Source organism: Mustelus asterias, chromosome 5 (genome assembly GCF_964213995.1).
Source record: "Mustelus asterias chromosome 5, sMusAst1.hap1.1, whole genome shotgun sequence".
Classification (NCBI taxonomy): domain Eukaryota; kingdom Metazoa; phylum Chordata; class Chondrichthyes; order Carcharhiniformes; family Triakidae; genus Mustelus; species Mustelus asterias.
In genome coordinates, this window is record NC_135805.1 from 133009374 (window position 1) to 133024386 (window position 15013).

Below are 15013 nucleotides of genomic sequence, written 5' to 3' on the forward strand. Positions count from 1 at the left end.
ATGGGCTCTTATCTTATTCAGCAGCTCCTGTGTGGCACATTGTCAAAGGTTTTCTGGAAATCAAAGTAGATAACATCCATTGGCTCTCCTTTGTCTAACTTGCTCGTTACCTCCTTAAAGAATTCTAACAGATTTGTCACGCATGACCTCCCCATGATGAAACCATGCTGACTTTGCCCTATTTAACATGCACTTCCAAGTATTCTGAAATCTTATCCTTAATAATGGACTCTAAGATCTTACCAACGACCGAGGTCAGACTAACCGGCCTGTAATTTCCTGTCTTTTGCCTCCCTCCCTTCTTAACCAAGGATGTTACATTAGCCTTTTTCCAGTCCTCTGGACCCTTCCTGACTCAAGTGATTCCTGAAAGATCACCACCAACGCCTGCACTCTCTCCTCAGCTATCTCCTTCAGAACTCTGGGGTGTAGTCCATCGGGTCCAGGTGATTTATCCACCTTCAGACCTTTCAGCTTCCCTAGCACTTTCTCCTTAGCAATGGTCACCACATTCACCTCTGCCGCCGACCTTATTGAATTTTTGGTATATTATTGGTATCTTCCACCGTGAAGTGTGACGCAAACCTATTCAGTTCCTCTGCCCCCATTACTACTTCTCCAGTGTCATTTTCCAGCAGTCCATTGTCCATTCTTGCTTCTCTCTTATCCTTTATATATCTAAAGAAAAACTCTCGCAATCTTCTTTTATATTATGGCTAGCTTACCCTCATATTTCATCTTCTTCCCCCTTATTGCTTTTTTAGCCGTCCTGTTGGCCTTTAAAGGCTTCCGAATCCCCTGGCTTCCCACTAACCTTTGCAACATTATATGCTTTTTCTTTTGCTTTTATGTTGTCCTTGACTTCTCTTGTCAGTCACGGTTCCCTCGTCCTCCCCTTACTATGCTTCTTCCTTGGGATGAAATCTGCTGTGTCTCCTGAATTACTCCCAGAAACATCTGCCATTGCTGTTCCACTGTCTTTCCTACTAGGCTCCTCTTCCAATCAACTCTGGCCAGCTTCTCCCTCATGCCTCTGTAGTTATCTTTACTCAACTGTAATAATGTTACAGCTGATTCCACCTTTTCCCTCTCAAACTGCAGTGTGAATTCTATCACTGCCTCCTCAGGGTTCCTTCACCTTAAGCTTCCTTATCAAGTCTGCCTCTTTACACATCACCAAATCCAGAACTGCCTGTTCCCTAAAGGGCTCCACCACAAGCTGCTCCAAAAAACCATCTCATAGACATTCCACAAATTCCTTTCCTTGGGATCCACTACCTACCTGATTTTCCCAGTCCACCTGCATATTAGGTTAGGTGCATTGGCCATGCTAAATTCACCCACAGTGTACCCGAGCAGGCGCTGGAGTGTGGCATCTAGGAGATTTTCACAGAAACTTCATTGCAGTGTTAATGTAAGCCTACTTGTGACACTAATAAATAAATCTTTTTTTAAAAGTTCTAAAACTTAAAAATTAAAACCCCCCATGATCACTGCAACCTTGCCTTTATACAAGCCTTTTTTATCTCCTGGTGTATCTTTTGCCCTACATTCTGACTACTGCTTGGAGGCCTGTACATAACATCACAAAATATAACTAAGAAAATAATTACTTTTCAAATGCTGCTGATTACTTTTAAAATGAACATAATATTAAAAACAGAATATCTGATTAGGATCATATTGCTGTTTGTTGGAACTTGCTGTGTGTAAATTAGCTGCCATTTTTCCTATATTACAGAGACTACACTCCAAAACTATTTCATTACAAAGCACTGTAGGACATCCTGAGATTGTGCTATATTAATGCAAATTATTCTGACTGTTTTTTTAAAGTTTTTTAGTCATTATTTCATCCTGTCTTTCTTCTGAGCTGGCCAAGATTTATCCCTCAGCTAACCCCCAAAAAAGCAAATGTCCTGATCCATTATTCCATTGCCAATTGTGGGATCTTGCTGTGCACAAATTGATTCAGGGTGGAGGTGGGGAGTGGTGGAGCAGTTCTGTATTACAACAGTGATGACACTTCAGAAGTAAGTAATTGGCTGTGAAGCACTCTGAAATGTCCCAAGGTTGTGAAACATCTGATAGAAATGCAAGTTCCCCCTTTCCCCTGTACAAGTAGGATGGCACAATGGCAAGCACTGCGGCCTCCCAGCGCCAGGGAACCGGGTTCGATTCCTGGCCTGGGTCCCTGTCTGTGTGGAGTTTGCACATTCTCCCGTGTCTGCGTAGGTTTCCTCCTGGTGCTCTGGTTTCCTCCCACAGTCCAAAGGTGTGTGGGCTAAGTGGATTGGCCATGCTAAATTGCCCCTTGGTGTCAGGGGGACTAGCTAGGGTAAATGCATGGGGTTATGGGGATTGGGTCTCGGTGGGACTGTGGTCGGTGCAGACTCGATGGGCCGAATGGTCTCCTTCTACACTGTAGGATTCTATAATTCTACGAAGTTACTTAACCATTTGTTTTGATGACTGCCCCTTGTTAAACCTAATGATTTTTCCCTGGTTAATTGTGAAAGAAATGCTTCCCTCTCACCTTTTGCCAGTCAAGATTTTTATCTTGTTGTGCAACCCTCACATCAACACAAGGTGGCGATGTTTAGCTACATATGTTGCTGGGGCAGTGGCTGTCTCTGAATGTACATTTTCTAATCAGTTCAGAAGTCTTTTCACAGATTGGACTTTTTCTTAGCCTGGCCCATTCACTGCACCACCCCTCCACCCTTTCACCATGTCCCCCCCCCACCCCACCCCCCCCCCCCCCCCCCCCCCGCCCCACCGGAAATCTAAACAACAAAGACAAGCATTGAAAAAACATTAACCTCCTTCAAGAATAAAAGATAGGCTAACATACAAGCAAGAGGAGCAAATCAGCCTGTCGAGTCTGTTCCACCTTTAATTACACTCTGCTTGATCTGTGCGTCATTTCCATTTAACTGTATTCCTTGACACGATACCCAATGTACAGTTTTTTAAAATTCATTTATGGGATGTGGGCATCGCTGGCTAGACCAGCATTTATTGTCCATCCCTAATTGCCCATCTGAAGGTGGTGGTGAGCTGACTTCTTGAACTGCTCAGTGCCTGAAGTGTAGCTACATCCACAGTGCTGTTAGGGAGGGAGTTCCAGGGTTTTGACCCAGCGACAGTGAAGGAACGTCAATATATTTCCAAATCAGGATGGTGAGTGACTTGGAGGGGAACCTCTAGGTGGTGGTGTTCCTAGGTATCTGCTGCTCTTATCCTCCTATATAGTAGAGATCATGGGTTTGGATGGTGCTGCCTAAGGAACCTTAGTGAATTCCTGCAGTGCATTTTGTATATTGTACACACTGCTGCGACTGAATGTCAGTGGTGGTGGGCGTGGTGAACCACTGTAACTACATGTGTATGCCTGGACACACCCATGCTGCACCTGGCCCGAGACTCCTCCCTTTCCACCTGAGACTCCTCCCTTTCCACCAGAGCGAGGTATAAAGGTGATGGTTCCTCCTCCTCGCCTCAGTCTAGGCCAGGTCAGCTACAAGGGTGTGCTCCTGTTCTTTGTGAATAAAACCCTGTTAATTCACTCACTCACTGGAGTCCTCGTATCGTGATTGATAGTGCATCAGTGGGATTGAATGTTTGTGGATGGGGTGCCAATCAAGTGGACTGCTTTGTTCTGGATGGTGTGGAGCTTCTTGAGTGTTGCTGGAGCTGCACTCTAAGTGTGGACTCTAACTCAATTTGGGACGGCATGGTGGCACGGTGGTTAGCACTGCTGCCTCAGAGCACCAGGGAGACCCAGGTTCGATTCCAGTTCTGCCCATGTCTGCGTGGGTTTCCTCCCAAAATCCAAAGATGTGCAGGTTAGGTGAAGTGGCCATGCTACATTGCCTCTTATTCATCCAAATATGTATAGGTCAGGGGGGATTAACGGGATAGGGCCTGGGTGGACTGCTCTGTCGGTGAGTCGGTGTAGACTCTATGGGCTGAATGGTCTCCTCCTGCACTGTAGGATTCTATGGAAATCCCGATTCTGACAAGCACAGAAGACATTGGGCCTGATTTTACCAAAACTTTGGCGTCGGGCCTTTAACGCGGTGCGCACCCGATTCCTAGCAGAGAGCGGCTTTACCAACAGCCGATTCGGGTGCGGGCCAGGCCCACGCCCGGATCGAGCGGCCCGCCGATTTAAATGTATTTGCATGCATTTAAATCGACTTAATGAAGCGCGCGCCCAACTCTACCACCAAATCCCACTTTACCACCGTGCGGCCCAATTCGCGTCCGCGTTTTTAACGACCTGGTAAATAAAAGTCGGATGTCAAAATGTATATCCCCCCATCCATGTTCTGGAATATTATCCCAGATTTTTGACTGTCAGGTTTTTAGTTCCTGCGATTATAACTTTGACATTATCTTCCAAAGGGGATTCCTCTAATTCTGGGCAATGTTCAGATGAAAACAAGATGACAAAGGATCTAAGGCTGCTCCAGAAGCAGAGTAGCTGCACCCAACGTTGCCCATGCAAATCACATTCAGAAGTAGGGGCACATCTGCCATGGAATGTGAGAGAAGAGTTGCCAATACAAGCTTCTTTTCACTATGGTTGGTTTCCCAGATGTAGTAATCTCCTTGAATCTTATTTCCAACCAAGTTCCACCACGGGGACAATGCTGCCAAGTTCACCACAGGACTCTGAACATTTGAGCATCAACAATCCACTTACAGATCACAAATGTATTATACAGGTCACTACTTGCTCACTAGGACACTGTAGTTTAATTACCTTTCTCATAGATAATTAGGCAGCACAAAGAGGATTTGCAGTTTGCAAGATTCTCCCAAGTCCATCCGTCCCCCCCCCTCTGCTCTCTCTGCTGTTTTGTATTTCACGCCCGGGCGCGCTGCTTCGAATTTTTTTCAAACTGTGCGTGCGCAGTTCATAACTCAGATCGGTCCGCCAGCGCCAAGCACCGCCGACAGCGCGCATCGGGCCGGAGCCGGCAAAACGCATATGGACGCGCTGGAAAGAGGATTCCGGGCTCGGATCCGTATTACGCCCGGATCCGCCCTTAGGCTCTGATTGGTAAAATCGGGCCCATTAATTTGACCTTTTGTGTACACTTGTGATAGCATGTGTCAATCAACATCCAGAATAGAATAAACGTTACAAGTGCACATGGCAGCAGGAAGTTTTGTTCATGAGGAGTGCAGAACGGAGCTTTGACAATGAGCAGCGTGAATTCTTGAATCCAGCTAGAACAGTAATTACAAAATAAAGAATAAATTCCATTCTTAATGTAAATTTCTAAAACAAAATGATTGAAAAAGATGTATTCCTTTTTCATTAAATTTTACTTTATTTCGGTGTTACCTGGTGGGAATGGTGAAGTTTGCGTCTTGGCTGAGTTTGTAAGCCACTTGTAAAGGAGTGGATCCCGTCACCTTATAAACGCCACTCTCGGGAGATGCAGCATCTAACCGAAACTGTGAAATTATATCAAACGCTGCAACAAAGAAATGCTCTCAGACTTACTAGGAAATGATTGAGCTTACAGATAATGGGGCTCAGTTTCAACATGGCATCCTGGGCAATCACACACTGGAGCAAACCCCAGGACCATTGGACAATGGAACTGCTTTACTTCCCACTGGAATCAATGGGATGAAAGTTGGGCAGTTTTAGAACTTGCCTCTATAACAGGCAATCACCTCAGCTCCAAAGCTCCATTGGGCTCGAAATGTTAACTCTTTCTTCACTGATGCAGCTAAACCTGCCAAGCTTTTCCACCGCCTCTCATGGGTAGTATGGTGATACAGTGGTTAGCACTGCTACCTCACAGCACCAGAGACCTGGGTTCGATTCCCAGTTTGGGTCACTGTCTGCAAGTCAAAAATTGCCTCCAACATGCGGGTTAGGTTGATTGGCCAGGTTAAAAATTGCCCCTTAGACTCCTGAGATGCGTAGGTTAGAGGGATTAGCGGGTAAAATATGTGGGGGTAGGGCCTGGGTGGGATTGTGGTCGGTGCAGACTCGATGGGCCGAATGGCCCCCTTCTGCACTGTAGGGATTCTATGATTCTATGATTCTATTAAGTGATCACATTTTCAAGTTGCCAGCTCTCTAACTACTTTAAGAAGTCTCACAACACCAGATTAAAGTCCAACAGGTTTGTTTGGTAGCACGAGTTTCTGACTACTTTATTAACCTTACTGTGAGAAGTGATCAATAAATAAACACAAAAATGCAACTTTAATATTGAGAAATGAAAGAAAGGGAAGAAAAAACTTGCTTTCATTTCGCACCTTTCACAACCACAGGACATCCCAAAGGATTTTATAAACAACAAAGTACTTTTTGAAGTGTCATGAATGTAGGAAATGCGATAATTAATTTACACACGGCAAGATCCCAGGTAAAGGGCGATGTGATAATGAGCAGCTAATCTGTATTTTAGTAAAGCTAATGGAGGGATAACAGTGGAGATCAACTTTACTTTAAGGTGCCTCAATTTAAAAATGCGGCCCATTGAGCTTTTTCAAATTTCTCCATGGCCTTACCCCATTCCCCATCTCTGTGATCTCCACCAGCCCCACAAACATGCAGATATCTGTATTCTGCCACTTGAGCATCCCCGATGTTAATCACCCCAGCATTCATTAACCATGGCCAATCCACCTAACCCACACATCTTTGGACACTAAGGGGCAATTGAGCATGGCCAACCCACCTAACCTTCACATCATTGGACACTAAGGGGTAATTAAGCATGGCCAATCCACCTAACCTGCACATCTTTGGACTGTGGCAGGAAACTGGAGCACCCAGGGGAAACCCACGCAAACATGGGGTTGAAAACGGGAATGGGTTAATGAACCTTGTAACATTTAAGCATTGAGACCCGAACTCTGTAATACTTAGAGATTTGTGAGAAGCACTGTAGAGCTCATTGTTTTTGTGTCTGTAGAGCTTGTTTTCATGTATCCAAACAAATAAGAGAAGCAGCTGCTGTGTACAAGCTCATGATGTTCCCAGTTAATCGTGTTCAGGAATGTGGCTAACCCAGCTAGTATAAGCTAAGCTAGACTCCATTTTATGTTCTTTTATATTATGAGCGGCACGGTAGCACAGTGATTAGCACTGCTGCTTCACAGCTCCAGCGACCTGGGTTCGATTCCCGGCTTGGATCACTGTCTGTGTGGAGTTTGCACATTCTCCTCGTGTCTGCGTGGGTTTCCTCCGGGTGCTCTGGTTTCCTCCCACAGTCCAAAGATGTGCAGGTTAGGTTGATTGGCCATGCTAAAATTGCCCCTTAGTGTCCTGGGATGCGTAGGTTAGAGGGATTAGTGGGTAAATATGTAGGGATGTGGGGGTAGGGCCTGGGTGGGATTGTGGTCAGTGCAGACTCGATGGCCAAATGGCCTCTTTCTGTGCTGTAGGGTTTCTAAGATTCTAAGATTTCTAAGATGTACTTTGCTGTTTAACATGGTGGAGCTTACATGCATGCCTTCTGTGATCGTATAATCATAGATTCATATATATTCATTATATACTATTCATCCTCACCGATATAAAGTGTTATATAGGCCCCTGTACGTCAGTTAACTTGTTTGTGCAAACTTATAATCTAACCAACCCACAGGAGTCCACACAGAGGTGACAAAACAGACAGCCTTGAGATGGCCACGATTACGCGGACTATGCGAAGGATGGAATCGCTGAGACAGCAATAATTGTGGGAAGATGCGGACGTGACCAGGGGCGAAAATATATGTATAAATGTTTGATCTTAACTCGTATTCAATGAGAAGTCTGGAGACCGCGTTAGGGATCGGACTTCTCCCACAATTGTGAAAATAAACCACTGTACTTTGACTCACGACTAGTCTCAGAGGTATTATTTTACCTACAACAGGGTGAACGTGTAAACTCCACAGTCACCCAAGGCCGGAATCGAACCCAGGTACCTGGTACTGTGAAGCAGCAGTGCTCACCACTGTGCCACCTTGCCATTCCAGCATCCATCCATCCATTAGTTGTAGTTCACAAGGGGGTGTAGACATCTCTCTCTGTTCACTGCAGTTCCGCATACCCTTCTCATTCCTCCCTCTCCAGTTTCTGATGCTATCCATCCATAGTCATTCTCCAAATTTGCCTTATTGTCTCCAACACCAACTCTCACCCTGCCTCGCCAATTGTGCGTATTTGCCCAATTTCCACGAGGTCCCAAGTTCTGAAGTTCCCTCCCTAAATCTCTCCAATTGTCTATCTTGCTTTCCTCCTAAAAGGCACTCCTTAAAACCAAACACTGTGATCAAGGTTTTGGTTACCTGTCCTAATAACTCCTTATGTCGGCAAGGTGACACAGTGGTTAGCATTGCTACGTCACAGCACCAGGGACCTGGGTTCAATTCCGCCTTGGGTCACTGTCTGTGTGGAGTTTGCACGTTTCTCCCCGTGTTTGCATGGGTTTCCTCCCACTGTCCAAAGATGTACAGGTTAGGTGGATTGGCCATGCTAGATTGTCTCTTAGTGTCCAAAGATACGCAGTTTAGGTGGGTTGGCCATGCTAAATTGCCCCTTAGTGTCCAAAGATGAGTGGGTTAGGTGGATCGGCCATGGTAAATGCACAGGGTTACAAGGATAGGGCAGTGGAGTGGGGCTGGGGTAAGGTCACCTTTCGGATAGTCGGTGCAGACTCAATGGGCAATGGCCTTCACTGGATTCTATGTGGCTAAGAGTAATATTTTCTTTGATAATCATTCTTGTGAAGTACCTTGAGACATTTTACTGGATTAAAATGTGCTACGTAAATGCAAGTCATTGTCGTTTCTTTTTAGTGAAACCCGCTTCCATAGAAATTAGGGGTTTTATCTTTTACATGCAATACCTGGACCCATAAACAGATGACAGACATGTTCTTTCAAACATCAGAACATACAGTTTGTACTGACCTGGTAAATCATCTTGCTCAATATCAATCCGAGGACATGAAGTGCCTTCAGAATTCTCGGAGGCGGAATCTATATTATCTCCAAGAGAAACAGAAGTCAGTTAATATCCAGTTCAAATATCCAGGAGTAGGCCTTTCGGCCCTATGAGCCTACTCTGTCATTCATTATGATGATGGCTGATCCACCACTAGGTAACCGGTTCCTGAATTCCCACCCCCCCATATCCTTTGATCCCTTTTGCCCCAAGAGCTATATCTAATTTGTCCATTTCAGTCCAACTAAACAATCCAACAGGATAGTAAGAGGCCAATAGTTAAATTCCACATTTGTTCCGTAATGATTCATATTTCTACACCTTACGAATAGTCAGAAACAATCTCTACATAACATTACTCACAAGAAAGGTAGAGGTTTTTCACATCATCTCAAAAGGTCAATAAACCAAAATGAAGTGAGTTACTAACAACACTGTAATTGTCTGATGGTGTTTGAAGGGCCAGGTCACACTAACCCTGGGCGAGTGAGGTCACAAGGTTAACATTGTTGGGCTGAATTTTCAATTGATTTGTTTTGATTTGATTTGATTTATTATTGTCACACGTATTGGTATACAGTGACAAGTATTGTTTCTTGCAGCTATATGAACAAAGCATACCATTCATAGAGAAAGAAAGGGGAGGATGCAGAATGGAATGTTACAGTCATAATTAAGGTGTCAAGAAAGATCAAGGGCGGGATTTTATGACCTCGCTGGGGCGAGATTGTAAAATCCTGCCCAAGGCCAACAGAGATTTCCGTTCTGCGAGCCTCACCCGCCCCGATTCCGGGGCAGATAAGGCAGTAAAATTCCTGCCTAACTTCGCCACATCTGTAAGAGATTGAATGAGAGTGTTGGTAGGGAGTTTATAAGAGTTAGGTGGGAATTTTCCTGTCCCGACCACCAGTGAATTGGAGCGGGCGGGGGAGGCCCGGGACGGACCATGCAAAGGTCCATTGACCTCGGGCGGGATTTTCCAGTTTTGGGGTGAGCGTGGCCAGAAAATCCCACCCTTAGAGGAGAGTTTTAAAAGAGCACAGAACGAGAGTAAAAAATAGAATTAGAGGGCATGCTGGGACAGACGTCGCCAACTCCAGCGCCATCTTGTTTAAGGTTACGAATCCGGCCCACATCAGCATCTAACGACCGAAGCAATTTGCATAAAGACAGCCAGCAGCTGCCCAATGACATGTTCAGTGTCCAGTTAGGAGCAGCGGACAGGGTGAGGAGGTACTAGTTTGATGCAGTGGGCTCATTCTAAAGGGCAAATAGCAGTCGTTATTGTAGTCACCGGTGTATCTGAGAATGGAAGAGTGTGAGGAGAACAAATGAGCCGGCATCAGGTCAGGCACCTCCCTTGAGATACTGATTTGATTTGATTTATTATTGTCACATGTATTAGCATACAATGGAAAGTATTGTTTCCTGTGCGCTATACAGACAAAGCATACCGTTCATAGAGAAGGAGAGAGTGCAGAATGTAGTGTTATAGTCATAGCTAGGATATAGAGAAAGATCAACTTAGTGTGAGGTAAGTCCATTCAAATGTCTGATGGCAGCAGGGAAGAAGCTGTTCTTGAGCCGGTTGGTACGTGACCTCAGACTTTCATATCTTTTTCCCGACAGAAGAAGGTGGAAGGGAGAATGTCCGGGGTGCGTGGGGCCCTTAATTATGCTGGCTGCTTTTCCAAGGCAGCTGGAAGTATAGACAGTGTTAATGGGTGGGAGGCTGGTTTGTGTGATGGACTGGGCTTTGTTCACGACACTTTGTAGTTTCTTGTGGCCTTGGGCAGAGCAGGAGCCATACCGATCTGTGATACAACCACAAAGAATGCTTTCTATGGTGCATCCGTAAAAGTTGGTGAGAGTCGTAGATGACATGCCAAATTTCCTTAGTCTTCTGAGAAAGTAGAGGCGTTGGTGGACTTTCTTAACTATAGCATCAGCATGGAGGGACCAGGACAGGTTGTTGGAGATCTGGACACCTAAAAATCTGAAGCTCTCGACCATTTCTACTTTGTCCCCATTGATGTAGACAGGGGCATGTCCCCCACTATGCCTCCATGGATGTTGGCTGTACATTGGAGCTTTCCATTATGGAAGGCAGCTAGTGAAGCTCAACCAGTCAGAAGAAGAAGAAAACATTCCTGGAGATGGTTAATAAAATGAGCAGCTTCAGCAGGGCACAGGTACAGTGCCAGAGGCAATTTAATGACCTGCTGAGGTCGGGCAATCCAACAATTCAAGATCCCCAGTTCTGAAGTCAGCAGAACACCCATGACTGAGCAGTCTGATAGTGACTAGAGCTCAGGAACATTGGAGATCAATCTGCCCAGTGTACTTACGAGTCATTGGGAAATCTCTCACCGCAAACTCTGGTGGAAGACCTAACACGGACGGAGATGATGGAGGAGGGAACGGAGGTCTTAATTCTCACACATTCTTTATTTTCCAGGAGCAAAGAGCTCACAGCTCTAGGGAAAGGGTTGGTTCAGGTGATTCATGCCCCATCCAGCTATGTTATTTTCAATGATGGAGGAGCAGGCATATCACATTTGGCAAGGTGGCAGCACATCAGGAAGTCTACGATGGCAAGGTGGGATTCCATCAAAGACGGGGCGAAAGGACTTTCCCATCCCTAGGTGGAACTCCGTACTCCTCAGTTTGTTCCTATAAGCTGTAATGGGTCAGCTATTGCTCTGCAGAAGCAGTTGCTGCCAGAGGTGCGTTTTCCAAACCAAACGTTATGTCTCCCATGGAGCCAGTTCTGGAGGAGGAGCTAACAGGTGAGAACAATAGAAACCATACATTGCAGAAGCAGGCCATTCAGCCCATCGAGTCTGCACCGACAACAATCCCACCCTATTCCTGTAACCCCACATATTTACCCCAGTAATCTCTCTAACCTACGTATCCCGGGACACTAAGGGGCAAATTAGTATAGCCAATGCACCCAAACCGAATATCTTTGAAGTGTGGGAGGAAACCGGAGCACCCGAAGGAAACCCACGCAGACATGGGGAGAACGTGCAGACTCCACACAGACAGTGACCCAAGCTGGGAATTGAACCCAGGTCTCCTGAGCTGTGAGGCAGCAGGGCTAACCACTGTGTCACCCTATCATCATCTTCTTCAATGCAGGAAGAAAGAACTGAGCTGGCACCATTCCATCAGTCAAATGTACCCCCCAATGCAGATACATTCATGTAGGGTGGCCTGGTGGTTAGCACTGCTGCCCCACAGCGCCAGGGATCCGGGTTTGTTTCCCGACTTGGGTCACTGTGCGTAATCTGTACGTTCTCCCTCTTTCTGTCTGGGTTTCCTCCGGGTGCTCCGGTTTCCTCCCACAATCTGAAAGATGTGCCGGTTAGGTGCATTGGCCGTGCTAAATTCTCCCTCAGTGTACCCGAACAGGTGTCGGAGTATGGCGACCAGGGGATTTTCACAGTAACTTCATTGCAGTGTTTACGCAAGCCTAAATAAATATTGTACTTACGCAGAGGGAGCTGGTGAGTTGTAGTCACTGTTGAAGTTACCATGAAGCTGAGAAAACAGCAATAGACAGGGACTGCCCTGGAACCCAAAACACAATCATAAGTGCAAACATACAATCAGCCTCGTCGATTTTGTTTTAAAAAAACACTAATACATGCACTTTAGCACGAAATCTAAAATTGCAAATTAAGGGCGGCACGGTGGCACAGTGGTTCGATTCCCAGTTTGGTTCGATTCCCAGTTTGGGTCAATGATTGTGTGGAGTTTGCTTATTCTCCCTGTGTCTGCATGGGTTTCCTCTGGGTGCTCTGGTTTCCTACGACAGTCCAAAGATGTGCGGGTTTGGTTGATTGGCCATGCTAAATTGATCCTAGTGTCAGGGGATTAGCACGGTTAATACAGAGGGGTTACAGGAATAGGGCCTGGGTGGAATTGTTGTCAGTGCAGATTTGATGGGCCAAATGGCCTCTTTCTGCACTGTAGGGTTTCTATGGTTTCTAAGTACTTTTTTCCGAAGTTGGTGTCTCCTGGAACAATAATTCTCTTCCAGCCCCCCTCCCTCCCCAATCTTCTCAGATATCCGCACTTATTTAATTCTGATGAGGAACCATCCATAGAATCGCTACAATGCAGAAGGAAGCTATTTGGTCCATCAAGTCTGCTCCGAACCTCCGAAAGAGCAATTACTCAGGTCCAAATACCCCCAGCCACACCCCCCCCCCCACACCCACTCACCACTCCACTACCCTCCCTCCCCACCAATCCACCTGATCTACGTACCTAACCTACAAACCTACAGACTCAAAATGTTAGCGTGGTTCTCCCTCCACAAATGCTGTCAGAACTGCTGAGATTTTGTCTCATTAAATCCTGGCCTCTTGGCTATCCCTGAGTTTAATCATCCCACCATCAGTGGCCCTTTCAACTTTTGGCTGCCAGGTTCCTAGTCTCTGGAGTTTCCTCCCAAAGCCTTTGGACCTCACCTTTTCCCTTTCAAACTACTCACAACCTGTCCCTTTGAACAGATCTTTGGTCAACTGTCTTCTTTTGTGGCTGAGTGTGAAGTTTTTATTCTAAAATGCCTCTGTGAGGCATCTTGGGGTCTCTTATTACAATAAAAGTGTTCCAGAAATATATATTTTGTTACCCAGATCCTTATCATTAACGTATTTCTAACAATGTATTTCCAAATAGTCTTTCATGTGCCTCTTCATATCAAATATCAAACATGTCTACTGCTCTATCGCCCACCCACACTTTGGCAAATCAGATCACAAGGCTGTGCTCCTGCTCCCAGCTTACAAACAAAAACTGAAGCGGGAGAATCCATCAAAGAAAGTTGTGCAATGTTGGTCTGAGGAATCGGAGGATCTCCTATGGGACTGCTTAGAGTCAATGGAGTGGACAGTATTTAAAAACTCTGTGACCAACCTGAACAAGTACGCCACTACGGTAACTACTTCATTGGTAAGTGCGTAGAAGACTGTTTGCCAAAGAAGCAAATCTGTGTGTTTCCCAACCGGAAACAATGGATGAACAGGGATATCCACTGCTTGCTGAAGTCCAGGTCTGCGGCGTTTAAGTCAGGCAACCCTGACCTATACAAGAAATCCAGATATGATCTACAGAGATCCATCAAAGATGCCAAAAGACAGTACCAGACCAAGCTAGAGTCCAAGGCTAGCCACACAGACTCCCACCGACTATTGCCAGGTCTGCAAGGCATAACAGGCTACAAGATGATGGCATGTAAAATTGCCGGCACCAATGCACCCCTCTCCAACGAGCCCAATGCATTCTATGCCCGTTTTGAGCAAGATGTCAGTGAGAACACACCCTCCACTCCGGAAGCCTCAGATGAGCTTGTATCCGAGGTCACCATTGCAGACGTCAGGGCAGTCTTATCGAACGTCAACCCACAGAAAGCGACTAGCCCGGATGGGGTAGCCGGACGAGCACTCAGATCCTGTGTGGATCAGCTGGCGAGGGTATTCACAGACATCTTCAACCTCTCTTTACACCAATCTGAGGTCCCTATCTGCTTCAAGAAGACGACCTTCATCCCAGTACCAAAGAAAAGCCAAGCAGTGTGCCTTAATGACTATCGTCCGGTGGTTCTGACATCCATCATTATCAAATGCTTCGAAAGGCTAATCATGGCATGAATCAAATTCCAGGTTCCCAGACTTCCTGGATCCACTATAGTTCACCTACCGCCGCAACAGGTCCAAAGCAGACACCATCTCCCTGACCCTGCACTCAACCCTGGAACACCTAGATAACAAAGGCACCTATGTCAGACTCAACTACAGCTCAGCCTTCAACGCCATTATTTCTACGAAACACTTCTCCAAACTCTGTGGCCTGGGGCTCAGCTCCTCCGCTCAGCTCCTCCCTCTGTGACTGGATCCTGAACTTCCTAACCCACAGACCACAATCAGAAAGGATAGGCAACAACACTTCCTCCATGGTCATCCTCAACACTGGTGCCCCACAAGGCTGTGTTCTCAGCCCCCTACTATACTCCTTATACACCTATGA

General features: G+C 46.0%; 1 protein-coding gene across 1 annotated transcript in view; it reads right to left on the reverse strand.

Annotated features, from left to right (window-relative positions):
• Positions 1 to 15013, reverse strand: part of col9a1b (collagen, type IX, alpha 1b) — a 195962-nt gene that overhangs the window by 159152 nt on the left and 21797 nt on the right. The window contains exons 2-3 of the mRNA XM_078213596.1: positions 8941 to 9018; positions 5360 to 5492 (exon numbers count right to left, since the gene is read on the reverse strand). Of these exons, the coding sequence (XP_078069722.1) occupies positions 5360 to 5492; positions 8941 to 9018 (211 nt within the window). The remainder of the gene's footprint in view (positions 1 to 5359; positions 5493 to 8940; positions 9019 to 15013) is intronic.